This window comes from Argopecten irradians, chromosome 8 (genome assembly GCF_041381155.1).
Source record: "Argopecten irradians isolate NY chromosome 8, Ai_NY, whole genome shotgun sequence".
NCBI classification, from domain to species: domain Eukaryota; kingdom Metazoa; phylum Mollusca; class Bivalvia; order Pectinida; family Pectinidae; genus Argopecten; species Argopecten irradians.
Window position 1 is genome coordinate 7,472,056 of NC_091141.1, and position 19,225 is coordinate 7,491,280.

At 33.3% G+C, this 19,225-nt stretch overlaps 1 protein-coding gene and 1 long non-coding RNA gene across 2 annotated transcripts in view; both read left to right on the plus strand.

The window, feature by feature from the left end:
* Positions 1 to 3,678: 3,678 nt before the first annotated feature.
* Positions 3,679 to 6,547, plus strand: LOC138328762 (uncharacterized). Its single transcript, XR_011209351.1, has 3 exons — positions 3,679 to 3,932; positions 5,897 to 5,993; positions 6,465 to 6,547. It is a non-coding gene; the product is annotated as an uncharacterized lncRNA (long non-coding RNA).
* A 752-nt stretch (positions 6,548 to 7,299) lies between these two features.
* LOC138329240 (cytochrome P450 3A8-like) overlaps positions 7,300 to 19,225 on the plus strand; it is a 28,696-nt gene continuing 16,770 nt past the window's right edge. The window contains 10 exon segments of the mRNA XM_069276075.1: positions 7,300 to 7,522; positions 8,668 to 8,764; positions 14,090 to 14,142; positions 15,502 to 15,583; positions 15,585 to 15,602; positions 16,145 to 16,261; positions 16,528 to 16,619; positions 16,864 to 17,012; positions 17,523 to 17,647; positions 18,072 to 18,198. Coding sequence (XP_069132176.1) covers positions 7,452 to 7,522; positions 8,668 to 8,764; positions 14,090 to 14,142; positions 15,502 to 15,583; positions 15,585 to 15,602; positions 16,145 to 16,261; positions 16,528 to 16,619; positions 16,864 to 17,012; positions 17,523 to 17,647; positions 18,072 to 18,198 — 931 coding nt within the window. The 5' untranslated portion in view covers positions 7,300 to 7,451.

A 19,225-nucleotide genomic window follows, 5' to 3' on the forward strand; every position in this document is an offset into this window, starting at 1 on the left:
TTTTTTCTCCTGGACTGTTTTCATGTTTACTATGACATTTATGTAGTCCAGGGATTGGTAAAACGACAGTTAAAGTAAACCATGCGGTATCAAAGATGTATTGTATCTAGTATGTACAAACATCCGAGAATACAATACACAAACAACACATCCGCATCATTGTAGTGTAAATATATCTCACATACAATCTCGATGTAGGCTTGTGTTTCTTAGATTTACTTTAAGCAAGATTCAACCCTTATATTTCAATTAATTCGTATTTAATTAATTATTTGTTTTACATTAAGTACTTAAAAAGTTTTGCGAGTCTCTAGACTAGCGCGAGTCTATAACGAGAGACAAAAAAATGTAGCCGTCATTACAGTGGCGTAGGAAGATGAAACGTAAATGGAGGGGGGGGGGGGGGGCAAAGGTCCTCAATATTACGATTTGGAATGGCTGAGATGAGTTTTACAATGTATTTTGATGATTTTAAAGCGTTCATAACATGGTATTGTTTTCCGATTTAAAGTTACCCGCATTGAGAAATGATAATTGTGAGTGTCGCCATACCATTATGCAACCCAGTTCGATCTGAACACTGTTGTGTAACTCAAAATAATAATAAATTAATTGCCTTGCTAAGACATTTAAACAAATTAATCTTTTAAGAAGCATTTTTTGAAATAGTATAATCCCTTGATGGACATTTTGCATTAATAAAGGTTTGAACATAACGTGCTTGAACGGTCACGCTCGGGTCACTTTTTAACGTTGAAAAATGACCTGAGGTCAGTTTTCAACGCAACGGGGGTCCATTTTCAACGTTACACTGGCATTGTTCTAGTTGTTTATGAACAACGGATTAAAGGTCAATCAATATTCATTGACTTTAATACAGCTTTACTTATCGTCGTTTCGCCTTCATCACTGGCTTGTTACAGAGTTTTTGTTTTGACACACGTCACACAGGGATATGGCACATTTTATCCTTCTTCGGTACCGCAATGTTGCTCGACTCGAATGATAAACATGGGTCAGTAAAACGATAAAAGGGCAGAAATTGATCCGATAGACCCATAAATTCACAAATAAACCTTAAAATATGTATACATGTATATAATATGCCTAATGATTAGGATATATTGGATCTAGATCCAACGAAATAGATCATGCTCGACCTCGGCTCGAATGATGATTATTAAAATATCACTTATATGAAGAATGGTATTGATAGTCCATTCTGTGCCTGGGACATCTAATAGAAGAAAATACTCGTTATTTGTTGTACTACACAAACTATACTGCCGCACGCCAAAGGATATCATATCCCATTAAATCAGTGCCATGCCGCACCCCAAAGGATATCATGTCCCATTAAATGTGTACTACACAAATCATATCACATTAAATAAAGTACTACACAAATCATAATGCCACACGCGAAAGGATATCATATCATATTAAATAGTACTACACAAATCATACAGCCGCACGCGAAAGGATATCATATCATATTAATTTAGTACTACACAAATCATATAGCCGCACCCCAAAGAATATCATATCACGTTAGTGTAGAACTGTTATTGTTTGACGATGAATCTTTCTCTTAGACGAAAATGTTGAGATACTTCAAGCAAAAGTTTCCAAAATAATAACTAACCAAAATGGCGTCTCTCGGTAACCATCCAGATTCATCTCATCCATATCTAATATATATGTATTATTAACTTGTTCTGTTCCTTTCTTTCCATTGTTACGTTGACCAGACAGTATTTTGGTTTTGTGTTATACTGACTTTTCTACAGTTATAACACATGTATTGTCAGCTAATTTTATCACGTGATCATGTCTTATTTTTCCACATCGTCATATTCTTGTTAGTGTTATGTCTTGACTTGAGTTACTTATGGCGAAAACCATTTGTTTCATATCTATTGTAGCCATTTATTTCTACCCATTCCCTTCATAAAGTTCCACAATTACAAAACGAAATTGAATTTGATAAGTTAAATGAGATGCACAGATGTGAAATATACACCATTGTTGATGTATATGCCACTCAACTGTCTTTCAGTCTAAATCACTATGTCTGAAAACGACATCTGAAATCGTGTTGGCCAATGACAGGACAAATGTTGATTTAGCAAGGTAATATGAAACTAAACATTGTACATTTTTGATTAAAAAAGGTAATAAAATAACCCACTACATGATGCCATTTAAGTTTTAAAGAAAATAAATTCCTTCGCTAAGCTGGTACGTTGGGCGATGTCCCAATGACGTAGACTTCCAACGCTACATTTGGGGCTAGGATTAACACCATTGGTTGTGATTGTTCATATAAAACACGACATACTCGGTTGTATTAAAGCCAGTCCGAGGAGGACCTGACCAGAACAAACCCACGTAATGGCTTCCCTATCCTGCTATCCGTGAGTAGATATTATCAGTGTCTTTTTACATTCAAGTTTGTATAAATTCATCGCATATCACTTAATTAGTTTTTGCCACTTTTGTCCAATTTCGAGCACCACGATTTTTTCCTTTGTTTGTCCGTTCAATATCCATTAAAGGTTTGTTCATGCGTATTTTTGCGCTCAAGTTTTATTCTCGGTATACATACTTATTAAAACTTTCTAAAATGATTTCCAATATAGATAATTTATTATCCATTTTGCAACTAAGATGTGTTTTAAAGGAAATTGTTTCGCTCGTACTATATGTACTTCATACATATACAGCAAAACCTGTCTAAAACAACCGCTGAATGGTAGACAGTCAAAACGGCAATATAGACCTTTAGATATATTTATTATTTAAAAATAATTGGATGTGGCTTTCAAATGCGAAGGAAAATTCTTACATGTAAGTTCATAACAAAATTGATGAGTAGCAGAATGTGCTTTTATCACAGTAAAAATACAAAAGTTGAAATATGTCTACGGAGAATGAAAATTGAACGCAATTACACGGAGATCCCTTTTTAGACAATTTGACTTTTTCACTTTGAACTCAAAACTATGTCTTCCTGTTCGATGGATTTCTGTCCTTCTCAATGGAAATAACAGCATCTCACAGGATTACAACTGCTTGTATAGCTCACATGTGTCTGTCGGCTTTATGTCTTGTATACTGTAGAGACTATAGACTATAGACACTATAGAGACCACAGAACTAAAATAATACCCAGAGACGACAATGTTAACTTAACATCTGCTACTGTCCATGTTAATGAAAGCTTATATATACGGTCATTCATCACTTATTTTGAGGAAGGATATCTCACACAACTATCTTGCTAAACTTGTAGGTGGGAGGTTCCATCATATGTTGAATTCCACACTATAAAAATTACCACAATTGCAATTTTGATTATCTCCCCTACTAGACTAAAAAGAATTTCAAAATTTCTTTGCACATTTAACATCTACATGTATTGCCCTACCCAGACATTAAACATTTGAAACTGATGCACCTTGAATACTCAACCAGCAGGTTCAGAAACATTCAACTCTCTATGAATTGTGTCCAAAATGCATTTCGTGAAATCCAGTTTAGTTTGCATTGCGTTTCCTATATTATCAAAATATCCTTTGATCAATTAACTCCGTGGCTGTGTTCATATTCTTTCCGATTTCTCTTAATTTTCTCATTTGAAAATCATTGTAAGTATCGCGTACATAATTTCTTTACTAACAATAAAATGCAAAGTTAACAAACATCTAGTTTCTGATTACAGGAATAATAAATACATCATTGCAATGAGTCTGTTAACACAACTGCTACTACCTGTGTATTTTCTTCGGAATTTTACTTTGGTTTGTGGTCGACACAAAATTGATTTTTATTCTATTACACTAACAGGTCCTCACATGGAAAGTTCTTTACTGACGAATTATCCCTTAGAGGACGATTGAGACGTGCACTTTACAGGAAGCCGTCAACACGTGAGTACCGTATACTAGTTTTGTATTTTACCTTTTTATATGTTTGATATATAATGTGTTAAAAGTACTTTTTCACAGAATAGATAATAAGGAACTCCTATATAGCTACTTGTTGCATTTGCGAACCTTGGTTATCGGTAAAGCTTACACATCTGACCTACTTAATAATTGTATACATGTAGCTAAACGAACAGAGATTTTCTTGTTATCAATTAAATTTCTTCACAAATAACATGGAATTCGCCGATATGTTTTTTTTAACTTTTTATAAGGATTTTAGAACAAAAGTTTTATGTACATGAAAAAATTTGTTTCGTGGTTATGTGAAAATATTTGCTTCATCGTTTTGACTGATTGGACCGTTTGAGAATTAAGACGGATCTGATGTTTATATTATTTGAAACGATCTTTGTCAAAGCCTTCATAAGCTTGTATCCAAAATGCTGGTCAGTGATAATTTATACTTAAAATAATAATTTTACAAACGTACCGATTGTTCCAAGTAAATGAAAACGGCTAGCCTCGTTCCGCCATTTTAACTCTGATCAAATTCTCCAAATACGAGGGTTCTGAAAACGACTTTCACCTTAATTAGAAAATCAGTTTTTAGCATACTCGAGTAAGAACCTGCGCATTCGACTGCCCTAGTAATAACTCTGTCGACCCGAGAGTTATGACGTCACTTCCAATTTAATCTAGGCAGTCATAGGTCGTTAACCACTGAGTCAATTTTTTTTAGATTTTTTCTTTAATATGTTGAATAGTATAACTTTATGGAGAAAGTTTGCAATTGTACACTTTCCTCAACAATGTCAACTTTTTGTTGATCATGGACTCATAATGCAAAATCGTTTGCGGTGAAAATTACGATAAACTCATCATGTCAAGTAGTGTAGAGGCTTGATATGGTTCATGAACTATAATTAGGTAGTTGACTATAAGGTTTGAAGGAATGAACGACCTTGACCTCCATCCAAGGTCATATAGTTCACATGATTGTAGAGCTATGAAAATGAGCCAGTGAAATTTCAGCTCATTGAGACAGCCGTAGCTTGTTATCCACAAAGCCAATTTCTTTTACTTTTGGATATGTTATGAAAAAATAAAAAATAAAATTTTTTATAACTTTTTCTGTTTAACGTTAACTTCCGGTCGAAAATAAAGGTAAACGTTCAATTAAATCATTAAAAAAATCTTCATCTCGCATTCTAGAAGGCCTAGAGAAGAGACCTAATATTAAGCAAGTAGCATGCTGACATTAATGTCTACCAAGTTTGTTTGATTGACCTTGACCTATATTCAAGATCACAAGGGGCAAAACAATACTCAAATGACTTTTTCTGAAGTTCTGGAAGGCCTAGAGATCTATTATTAGGCCTAAAGGATGCTGATATAAATGGCTAGCAAGTTTGTTGATATGAAAGATATTAATCTGCATTCAAGGTAACATGGGCCAAATATCCTAAAAATTTTAAATGACTTCTTCTGAAGTTCTGGAAGGCGTTATGCCTAAAATTGGACTTATAACACGTGGCGACAAAGTGCTACCAAGCTTGTTAATACAATTGACCTTGGCCGGAATGCATTTTAGGTGAAAAGCCCTTCAAAGTATCCAGTGACAATTTCTAGTTTAATTGATGAAGGTATTTGTAATGAAGTTCTTAATTCTATTTTGCCATTTTATATCATTTTACCGATAACGGAGTCTGACTGTTTGCTAAAATGGTTGATGATGTTTTACTCTATTGCCTAGCTCTGTCGTTAAGATGTGTTTACATTCTTTAACTTTTATTTTTATCATCCTTAGATCAAGACATACCTCTACTTTTCAGCGCAATATCTAACTTGTGTATTTTTCATATTCTTTCGATAAACTATTCAAAACAAACTGGTAACCAAATAAACCTTTACTATTTTTAGGTTAACCTTTGTCTGATTAATTCCTTTATTTTGCTGTCCCTAAGGTCTAGGATTCCGTCTGCTTGACCTGTCCGTGACCTTTACTCTTTGTCTGGTTTACGTCATCAGGGTTGAGTTGGACGACGTTCACAGCTACCAATGGTAGATACATGTAGTTTTATACCCTACTAAAATAATTTCCTACCACAAAAATACAACTATAATGTCATTTGTAATATGATTAATACAATAAAACCATTCATTGTAATTTAATATTTGTGATCGACATTCATATGAAACGTATGTTCATATAAGTTTTGCTGTGAATTAAAACTATTTTAGTATTATTATGGTATTACATAGTACCTTTGAGTATAGTTTTTGTTTTTGGAAGCAGAACCAAAAGCATTCTTCATTAAAGCTTTCTAGTATTCATAAATCATTATATTGTAAACGTGTGATAATATTGATTACACATTGTTATAGACCAAGAAGTTATGATATTGAGCAAAAGCGAATATGTGTAACTCATATAGTTTTTAAAGTGTTATAATTAGAAGAGAAGTTCTTGCTATATCTAGCCCCAGTACTAGATTCGTTTTAAACATGTATTATGTATTTTGCATTGACCAGCGGTGGTTTGCACTGCTCGGTATCGACTGTACAGTTACCAAAGGAAACAGACGCCATGGTATTCTCTTCCAACGCTATAAATTGGTAAGTAACTTCGTTAAGGTTTTAGTATTATATATTAATATAGTGATATATTCCTAAGAGCATGTCCGGAATCAACTGAGAGATAGATACGAAAGTACACAAAAACAAAACTCTCCAATAGCTCAATTCAGCAGGCGTCAGTAGTTGAGATTAACCTATAGATATTATTTCCTAAGAATCTGTTGTTTTTTCACCAAAATATATTTCTTGTCAGTTGTTGAGTCCCTGATAGCAGTCATTGCTGTTACTACATGTAGTAAACCTGTCACAGCCACGACAAGTATGTAGACATGGGGAGCTTGTCCTGCCAGACTACTATAAACCAACTCAGCGTTTTCACTCATAGTGATCTTTTTCTTGCAATCGAGATATCTTATGTCCCACTTTTCTTGTATTTCTACCATTCTCGTGGCGACCTTTTTTCGAAATTTTTGGTTGTCCGCAAAATACAAAATATTTGATCTCACGCTAATTTTGGTTACAGGTGTTAATACTAGGTTTATATACTAATTTATTGTTAGAACACACTTTCTTTTTAACATTTTATTAAATGTTTTGCGTCTCTCTCTCTGTAGTCTTCAAAGGAAATCTTTGCTGGTCTGTGATTGGTCAGAAATTTTCTTCTGAACTGCCTTCAGTTTTACTATGAGATAGTCCAGGGGTGCATATAACGTCAGTTATGGTAACCCCTGGAGTATCGAGGATGCATACAACAGTATGGCTGTCGCGAGCATGCATACAACAGTAGGTGGCCGCTATCAGCCGACCTTCACATTGTGATATATTTATCCCGATGAAGTCATCATTGGGACTTACTCCACTCACCGCCCTGATAATGGGATAAATATATCGCCATATATGTCACAGAGTTAGTATTCGGTGAACACAGGAAACACAGCATCAATGGAGATCCTGGGATTGACTGTCCCGCTGTGGCTGCTGCTGATCGTCATCATTCTGGTCCTCTATACATAGTAAGTGCAATAATATAAACAGACACAATATGGAGGCCCTGGATCGAGTATACAGCACGGAGCTCATATGTTTTACTGTAGCTGTCTCTCTTCAGCCGCAAGCATGTTTGTAAATGCATTGTAATTATAGACCTATGAGCATTCATCAGACACTGTTTATATAGTAATTATTTGATTTTAATCATGTGCAGACATGATATATATGTCACAGCACGGCCTTACTCGCTAGCTATGTAAACATTACATCATTATGCAAGGAGGTCAGAGTTCATAAGTCATTATCTTGTTCTAAATAATAAATAAAGAGCGTTATCCCTGAGTTAAGAGAGTATAACTTGATGTTACGAGTAAGACCTTTCTTGGTTCTTAAATAAAATCAAGCAATGAAAAGTCCTTACTGTGCATCATCATTGAATAATTTTGTCCTCGAATCATTACGTACATTCAGTTTTCTAATATTTTTTCCTCTAATTATTACATTCAGTTTTCTAATATTTTTCCAGGAATTATTACATTCATTTTTCTAATATTGTTTCCTCGAATTATTACATATAGGTTTCTAAACAAGCATTTGTGTCGATGTTGATTTTATAACGATTTAAGAAAATCACAAACAAATGTAGGTAAACAATGTACTTTATACATGTTGTTTATGTAAGCCTTTGTATGTTTTAGTGTATGTAATTACCATGCAATTAATGGAATCAAACTTAATTTGACAAAATATATCAATAACAATAGTGCTTTAAATCTTTGTTTTTCATATTTCGCGGTTTCATTGCAGGTTTTTGCTGCATATCAAAATGTGAGCTAAATTAATGTATCATTTTAAAGATAATTCTTTACATAAGCTCTGATATAATACTTTTATATTTGTTAACGTTTGAGACTTTAGAAATGTTTTACTGGTGTTTAAAATCACGGATTTTGCAGGAACATAATGAAAATAAAAAACAACAACAGTTGTTATTCCGTATGGATTCCAAAGTAAGGAAGCGGTGTTATTGTAATAGATATTGATTGTTAAGTTATTGACAATTTATTGTACTAGATATCACTTAAATTGCACATACCTATATATATCTTTAGTACTATACTATCTATTGGCACATTTCGCTGTATCCAATATATGCTTTCTTTTAAAGTATGATGAGTCGGCATCATGGCACATTCAAGAAGCTCAACATTCCCGGTCCCGCTCCTTGGCCGATCATTGGTAGTCTCCCAGAGATAAGTAAGAAGGTAGGATCTTAGTAAATTATTTGTTATGTAATATATACTGGTGTCTGGGTCTTATAAATAATTTGTTATGTGATATATACTGGTGTCTGGGTGTTATAAATAATTTGTTATGTAATATATACTGGTGTCTGGGTGTTATAAATAATTTGTTATGTAATATATACTGGTGTCTGTGTCTTATAAATAATTTATGTAATATATACTGGTGTCTGGGTCTTATAAATAATTTGTTATGTAATATATACTGGTGTCTGGGTGTTATAAATAATTTGTTATGTAATATATACTGGTGTCTGGGTCTTATAAATAATTTGTTATGTAATATATACTGGTGTCTGGGTGTTATAAATAATTTGTTATGTAATATATACTGGTGTCTGGGTCTTATAAATAATTTGTTATGTAATATATACTGGTGTCTGGGTGTTATAAATAATTTGTTATGTAATATATACTGGTGTCTGGGTGTTATAAATGATTTGTTATGTAATATATACTGGTGTCTGGGTGTTATAAATAATTTGTTATGTAATATATACTGGTGTCTGGTCTTATAAATAATTTGTCATGTAATATATACTGGTGTCTAGGTGTTATAAATAATTTGTTATGTAATATATACTGGTGTCTGGGTGTTATAAATAATTTGTTATGTAATATATACTGGTGTCTGGGTGTTATAAATAATTTGTTATGTAATATATACTGGTGTCTGGGTGTTATAAATAATTTGTTATGTAATATATACTGGTGTCTGGGTCTTATAAATAATTTGTTATGTAATATATACTGGTGTCTGGGTGTTATAAATAATTTGTTATGTAATATATACTGGTGTCTGGGTCTTATAAATAATTTGTTATGTAATATATACTGGTGTCTGGGTCTTATAAATAATTTGTTATGTAATATATACTGGTGTCTGGGTCTTATAAATAATTTGTTATGTAATATATACTGGTGTCTGGGTGTTATAAATAATTTGTTATGTAATATATACTGGTGTCTGGGTGTTATAAATAATTTGTTATGTAATATATACTGGTGTCTGGGTGTTATAAATAATTTGTTATGTAATATATACTGGTGTCTGGGTGTTATAAATAATTTGTTATGTAATATATACTGGTGTCTGGGTGTTATAAATAATTTGTTATGTAATATATACTGGTGTCTGGGTGTTATAAATAATTTGTTATGTAATATATACTGGTGTCTGGGTGTTATAAATAATTTGTTATGTAATATATACTGGTGTCTGGGTGTTATAAATAATTTGTTTTATTACATAATTTGTTTACACCAATCTATATATGAAGAAATATAATATTTTCAACTATTACACCGACCGTTCAATAAAACCTTGTTATATTGCACGGTTCGAAGTTATATTGCACGCTCCCATGGAAACGTTATATTGCACGGTTCGAGATGTTATATTGCACGGCTTTAGGAACACCTCGCTGTTATTGTCTAGTTTTGTAGAAAACCTCCGAGGAATCGCGCGTAACAATGAGTTACTTTTTTATGACGTCACAAAGGTTCACGTTCAATTTCGCGCTAGCTTTATAGATATCGAAACAAGCACGTCATGTAGACGTTTATCGAGTAGAGGACGGACACGGCGAATGTATTAGATCAAAAGGCTGCATGCAGGTCTAATATTGTTCAAAAAGACAATAAGACATCCAAACCGGAGTTACAACGTGACGTACGTGGTTTATATGTCAATCTTCAATAGGATTTGAAGCTTTTCCGTACGGTACGGTGCTGATGATTTTGTTAAGTGATTGTCGTATTCATTTTATAATAATATTCAACTGAAAAACTGGTGATTATGTAATAAAACAAATATTTCATGGGTTACTGTGCTCTAGTTCATAATATTTACCCCTCGGTGATGGTAATCAACAAATATTATATTGCACTCGGCCTTCGGCCTCGTGCAATATAACATTTGTTGATTACCATCACCCCAGGTTAAATATTATGAACTAGAGCACAGTAACCCATGAAATATTTGTATAATGTAATATATACTGGTGTCTGGGTGTTATAAATAATTTGTTATGTAATATATACTGGTGTCTGGGTGTTATTAATGATTTGTTATGTAATATATACTGGTGTCTGGGTGTTATAAATAATTTGTTATGTAATATATACTGGTGTCTGGGTGTTATAAATAATTTGTTATGTAATATATACTGGTGTCTGGGTGTTATTAATGATTTGTTATGTAATATATACTGGTGTCTGGGTGTTATAAATAATTTGTTATGTAATATATACTGGTGTCTGGGTGTTATAAATAATTTGTTATGTAATATATACTGGTGTCTGGGTGTTATTAATGATCTGTTATGTAATATATACTGGTGTCTGGGTGTTATAAATAATTTGTTATATAATATATACTGGTGTCTGGGTGTTATAAATAATTTGTTATGTAATATATACTGGTGTCTGGGTGTTATTAATGATTTGTTATGTAATAATATACTGGTGTCTGGGTGTTATAAATAATTTGTTATGTAATATATACTGGTGTCTGGGTGTTATAAATAATTTGTTATGTAATATATACTGGTGTCTGGGTGTTATTAATGATTTGTTATGTAATATATACTGGTGTCTGGGTGTTATAAATAATTTGTATGTAATATATACTGGTGTCTGGGTGTTACAAATAATTTGTTATGTAATATATACTGGTGTCTGGGTGTTATAAATAATTTGTTATGTAATATATACTGGTGTCTGGGTGTTATAAATGATTTGTTATGTAATATATACTGGTGTCTGGGTCTTATAAATAATTTGTTATGTAATATATACTGGTGTCTGGGTGTTATAAATAATTTGTTATGTAATATATACTGGTGTCTGGGTGTTATAAATAATTTGTTATGTAATATATACTGGTGTCTGGGTGTTATAAATAATTTGTTATGTAATATATACTGGTGTCTGGGTGTTATAAATAATTTGTTATGTAATATATACTGGTGTCTGGGTGTTATAAATAATTTGTTATGTAATATATACTGGTGTCTGGGTGTTATTAATGATTTGTTATGTAATATATACTGGTGTCTGGGTGTTATAATAATTTGTTATGTAATATATACTGGTGTCTGGGTGTTATTAATGATTTGTTATGTAATATATATACTGGTGTCTGGGTGTTATAAATAATTTGTTATATAATATATACTGGTGTCTGGGTGTTATTAATGATTTGTTATGTAATATATACTGGTGTCTGGGTGTTATAAATAATTTGTTATGTAATATATACTGGTGTCTGGGTGTTATAAATAATTTGTTATGTAATATATACTGGTGTCTGGGTGTTATAAATGATTTGTTATGTAATATATACTGGTGTCTGGGTGTTATAAATAATTTGTTATGTAATATATACTGGTGTCTGGGTGTTATTAATGATTTGTTATGTAATATATACTGGTGTCTGGGTCTTATAAATAATTTGTTATGTAATATATACTGGTGTCTGGGTGTTATAAATAATTTGTTATGTAATATATACTGGTGTCTGGGTCTTATAAATAATTTGTTATGTAATATATACTGGTGTCTGGGTGTTATAAATAATTTGTTATGTAATATATACTGGTGTCTGGGTGTTATAAATAATTTGTTATGTAATATATACTGGTGTCTGGGTGTTATTGATGATTTGTTATGTAATATATACTGGTGTCTGGGTGTTATAAATAATTTGTTATGTAATATATACTGGTGTCTGGGTGTTATAAATAATTTGTTTTATTACATAATTTGTTTACACCAATCTATATATGAAGAAATATAATATTTTCAACTATTACACCGACCGTTCAATAAAACCTTGTTATATTGCACGGTTCGAAGTTATATTGCACGCTTCCATGGAAACGTTATATTGCACGGTTCGAGATGTTATATTGCACGGCTTTAGGAACACCTCGCTGTTGTTGTCTAGTTTTGTAGAAAACTTCCGAGGAATTGCGAGTAACAGTGAGTTACGTTATTATGACGTCACAAAGGTTCACGCTCAATTTCGCGCTGGATTTATAAATCTCGAATCAAGCACGTCATGTAGACGTTTACTGTACCGAGTAAAGGACGGACACGATGAAAGTATTAGATCAAAAGGCTGCAAGCAGGTCTAAAAATGTGAAAACAGACAATAAGACATCCAAACCGGAGTTACAACGTGACGTACGTGGGCTATACGTCAATCTTCAATAGGATATTAAGGTGTTTTTTTCCGTACGGTACGGTGTTGGTGATTTTGTTAAGTGATTGTCGTATTCGTTTTATAAAAAAAAATATTCAACTGAAAAACTGGTGATTATGTAATAAAACTAATATTCCATGGTAAATGTGCTCTAGTTCATAATATTTACCTCTCGGTGATGGTAATCAACAAATGTTATATTGCACTTGGCCTTTGGCCTCGTGCAATATAACATTTGTTGATTACCATCACCCCAGGTTAAATATTATGAACTAGAGCACAGTAACCCATGAAATATTTGTATAATGTAATATATACTGGTGTCTGGGTGTTATAAATAATTTGTTATGTAATATATACTGGTGTTTGGGTGTTATTGATAATTTGTTATGTAATATATACTGGTGTCTGGGTGTTATTGATGATTTGTTATGTAATATATACTGGTGTCTGGGTGTTATAAATAATTTGTTATGTAATATATACTGGTGTCTGGGTGTTATAAATAATTTGTTATGTAATATATACTGGTGTCTGGGTGTTATAAATGATTTGTTATGTAATATATACTGGTGTCTGGGTCTTATAAATAAGTTATGTAATATATACTGGTGTCTGGGTCTTATAAATAATTTATGTAATATATACTGGTGTCTGGTCTTATAAATAATTTGTTATGTAATATATATACTCGTGCCTTAGTACCTTTCTACATATAGTATTTTATAGGTTGTTCCCATCAGTTACATCGTGACGTCATTTTTTTCTAACAGAGAAAGCGACGTACTTTTTTCATACAAAGTAATGACTTTACAATCGATACATACATGTTCTAGTGAGGGAGATAACTCCGTATTATAAAAAGACGAAATGTTGAAAGAAAATGTTAAGTTAACTCATCATCTAATGTCAGAGAGGAGTAATATTGTGTTGAACATTGTTTGGGTTGTTATGTTACGTTCAAATTATTGATCATTTTGGCATTACCATTACGTAATCACATTCGGTAGAGAAACTGAATTATCGCATTAGACTAGAACGCTCTGTTTGTTCTCTAGAATATTATTTATGTTATACAGGGTATTCACAATTTCCAGTATGATTGTATGAAGAAGTATGGAAAGGTTTTTGGGTATGTAGTTATGAATATCAATGTATTTCAGTATTTCAATAAGCCACATATTTATACTGAATTACTGAACACTGAAACACCCAATTAAAACATCAGTATGCGTCCTTGAAGTAGCAGGATAAAGTATACTGCGAACTCGCTATCACAAGAAGCCACACAGCCATGACTGAGCCTCTCACAACAAATAAAGGCGATTAGGCCTACTACCCGCGAATATAATTTATATTAAGGTTGTATTCTTCTGAGGTTTCAGTCCCGTTAAAGTCTCGTTTCGACATAGATCAAAGAAGATATGAGATTTTCAAATAAAATCTATTAATATCTGTAGGAAGTTACCAGTTGCAAATTTTGTCAAAAAATTACATTTCTAGCTTTAGCAGATTTTTTTATATGGGGATTTTAAGAAATGGCCCATTTGGCGGCCATTTTGAAATTGTGTCTTTTTTCGCTTTGAGTAGAGCCACAGTTTTACCATTTTTTACTGAAATAGTTTTTACTTAAATCATCACTGCGCCAGTATTTTTAGCTGTATCGAGATAATTTTTGCTGTAAATCTTTACTGGGTTCGTGGTAATTAAAATATTGAGCATTAATGTGTGATATGATACACTTTTGTCTCTTTATTTTTACATTGAATGGTGATTTGAGCACAATTATTTTTTACTCGAAAATACTGAAAAATAACAAATATTGAAATGGGGCAAAAAAGTAAGCACACGGACCCCCCATTTTTCTGCCTGATTTAGAAAGAACAACCCTTTCCCTGTTGATATGCAAAATATTAACAAAAGTTTAATACCAGAACTTTTTCTATAAAGGGCTAAATTTGGCAAAAATTGCTGAAAATGGTGCATTTTGAAGCTCAAAATTAAGGGGTAGGGGTAGCATATGTTGTTATTCTGAGAAAAAAATGTAGTCTTATTGATGAAAACTGGTATATTTTTAAAGAAGACTACTAGAAAATAAATTCTACAAACATTTATACATATCAAACACCTCATTCGGAAATTATGGCTTTAATCTATTGTGTATATGGTCAAAACAGCAAAATTCCCATAAAATCCAATATTTTGTCAATTAGGTATCTTTGAGTGACAATAGCTCAAAAAAGAGCACACGGACATATGTTTTTTCTTCTATTTTCTTTTATGGCATGAACTCCTATTTCCAAAAATCTATATGAGAAAAAAAGTTTAATACAAGAAAAATTTGACTTCTCAGAGGAGTACATCCTTAAGGGTTATAACCTCGTTTGGTTTTAATTTTGGGCGCAGCTTTACAAACAAAAATCGTATGGTCTGTTTTGAATTTTCTGCATGTTTCCTTCCAATAGAAAATATAATTTTATTTACCTTCTAGATTTTACGGAGGAGTGTCTCCTAGTACCATCGTTGTCGGAGACAAGGAAATGCTTCGGCAAATTATGATCAAGGAATTCGCCAAATTTTTCCGACCGAATGGTGAGCAATACACACGATACTTTCATCAAATCAGATCACCTAGATCAAGTTAGCTGACGACTTTTCATTGTATTGGCCACACTCTGCGATACCGCATAACATGGTCAGAGGTTCCTTGAAGCGATATCTCTCTTTTCTACACTAAAACATCTATCTCTGTCATGATTCCATAAGTAATACAAATAACCAGCTAGTAGAAATGATATTATATGTATAATATTTTGATATCAATATTTCTACAATCCTACAACAATGTCTACAACAATGTCTTCATATCTGTACATGTCTTTATCACCTATGGTATGAAACAGGCCTAAGAGATTTCATAATAAGATCAATGATCGACATTGTTTAACGTTTCCCGATTAGTTCAAAGATTGACAAAGATCCCTGGTCGATACAAACACTCAAGATGTCGAATAAAACAATAAAGTTCATGTGATCTGAAAAGGACGTTTTAAGAAACATAATTTTGAAAATGAGAAATATTTGTAACCTGAGTTACTTCTTCAGCAGTGTAGCCATAATTAATTGATTTCCAGACAATCAACGGGTTGAATGGTGACCTGGATTCGTCACTGCTTTGTCTATCTGGTGACCATTGGAGACATGTCCGTAACAAGATAACGCCCGCATTCTCCTCCGGGAAACTACGGAAGGTAAACTACGTAGACCTACAAAATTGCAGACCCCAATCGAAATTTGGCTTAATTTTCTGATTGTATGTACCTTTTGAGCTTTTATTTGTACTTTGTAAAATTAAAATCTATGTATTGAACGTACTATAATTCTCAACATGGGTGTGAGTTTTGGTGATGAGTAAGATATAAAAGCTCATTTCGATTCATGTACACGTACCTTGTTTGTTATCCAATGACATGCCCATTACTAACTTATATAGGAAGTTTTCCATTATATTCACCAGATGTGTTTGCTGGTAGATACATGCAGTGACACACTCGTGCAATCATTGAAGAGAAAGGTCAAGGACGGACACGGGGTCATGGACATGATGGAGTGCGTATTTAATGGGACATATGCAGAGTGAATTTCAAGTATTTTACACCTTATATTAAAATCATTAATTATCCATATTGTTGCAAAAGGTGTTCATTCAAAAAATATAGAGTAGCTTGTATTTTTGCTTACCTATTCAAAGCAAAGACGGAATATATGTCAAATGCATTGCAGTGTATAATCCGACTAGGTCGATTAGAGATATGTGGTAATGTTATACATTGTGGTGTTTCTATTGTTTCAGTGCATTCGGTGGCTACACCATGGACGTAATATGTTCTACTGCCTTTGGTATACAAGTGGATTCACAACAAAATCCTAATGACGAATTTGTGTTGCACGCAAAAAAGTTTCTTGATGTGAATTTCTCATCTCCAATCTTATTGGTTTTAAGTAAGTGAAATGTTGTGGTAATACATATAAGAATGAATGTTAGGTTAGTTTAAAAAGAGGGTTTATTTCCTTTGATATTTATCTACTTCAATGAACTGCCAAATAGTTTACCCCTTTACATTATTTCACTTCTTTAATTCACACTCTCTTGGATTTATGTTGAATTGCTTCTATCTAAACCTGTTATAAATAGTTTTCAATGAAGCGTTTAAATTTGATACTGTTTCGTTAAGATTACTGTAAACTATTTCCCCCTGTTTTTATTAGAATATACTGTTAACACTAATTCACACTAATTATGTTAATTAGTTTTTACTCAAGTGTTCAATCCCTACTCCAATGTTTGGCCACTGTTGCGGTAGTTTTTGTTTGTTCCTTCTTCAATTAAGCTTATGATTTTAACACAATTCTCCTTTTTATTTTTTACAGTGCTAATGTTTTATACAATCTCTGTTTTGTCACATGTTCACGCTGCGCTCCGCTATATCCCTTCCTTTACCACTTTTGCAGTGTTTTTACCCAAACTCATCCCACTAATTATTAAACTCGGATGGACCTTCGCTGATAAAAATACATTAAAATTCTTCCGACAAGTCACGATCAAACTTCTCAATGAACGAGTATCAGGAGACAAGGTACTGTACCATGTTTCACATTATGTTATTGTTATTAATTTTAACTTCCAAAACAAATACCTTCTTTTGTTCTCGTATGAATAAGAGTATTCTAATGTGTTTAACTGCGTCAGTTATGCCTCATTTGATAAGTTTGATACGTCTCCTTTCCTTTCCTTCTTCTAACGGTATGCACTCCATTGTTATTCCCCAGACCACAAGGTAAAATACAACATACATAAAATGAATCAAAATGTCTATCGCCGACAGAATTGCCTATTGTACTACCTCACACCTGCCAAGCAGGGAATGATTCTACTAGGCAGTTTTTGTGATGATATGATACACGGTATCTAATTTCATTAAATCCTTGAATGTCTTTGACGGGTTGTATGAAGTCAAGAATAACGAAGAAACACGTGAAACAATTTGCTGTTATTTTCAGAATCATGCAGATTTCCTTCAGTTAATGAAAAATGTACAACAGGATGTAGACGATTCGGATGATGACGGCGATAAAGACGAAGAAATTGATGGGGGAAACAACCAAACAAAATCATGGCGTAATGAAGGTAATCATAAACCAACTCTGTTCTCATCATCAGCGTTTCTTCTGTCTTGATAAAGAATTTTTCTGAATGACGAAATACGGTGTATATATTGCGGCCTATTAATATTAGTTTTATTTATAATTGGAAACATATCTTAAATAAATTTAATATTGGCATCTTCGTAGAAACCTTGAAACTTAACGTTCTGATATTGCCCATTTGGCAAACTCGATTAAGAGAGCTTTACTAGAAAACGTTTTCGTAAGATAGAAGGACAGGGATAAGATAGGAGGGCAGGGAACAGATAGGAGGGCAGGAAAAATTGGAGGACAGGAAAAAGATAGGAGAACAGGGAAAAGATAGGAGGACTGATAGGAGGACAGTGAACAGATTGGAGTACAGGGAAAGGGAAAAGATAGGAGGACAGGGATACGATAGGAGGACAGGGAAAAGATAGGAGGACAGGGAAAAGATAGGAGGACAGGGAAAAGATAGGAGGACAGGGAAAAGATAGAAGGACAGGGGAAAGATAAGAGGACAGGGAAAAGATAGGAGGACAGGGTTACGATAGAAGGACAGGGAAAAGATAGGAGGACAGGGGAAAGATTGGAGGACAGGGGAAAGATAGGAGGACAGGAAAAAGATAAGAGGACAGGGAAAAGATAGAAGGACAGGGAAAAGATAGAAGGACAGGGAAGAGATAGTAGGACAGGGGAAAAGATAAGAGGACAGGGAAAAGATTGGAGGACAGGGAAAAGATAGGAGGACAGGGGAAAGATAGGAGGACAGGGAAAAGATAGAAGGACAGGGAAAAGATAAGAGGACAGGGAAAATATAGGAGGACAGGGATACGATAGGAGGACAGGGAAAAGATAGAAGGACAGGGAAAAGATAGAAGGACAGGGAAAAGATAAGAGGACAGGGAAAAGATAGGAGGACAGGGATACGATAGGAGGACAGGGAAAAGATTGGAGGACAGGGATACGATAGGAGGACAGGGAAAAGATAGGAGGACAGGGAAACGATAGAAGGACAGGGAAAAGATAGG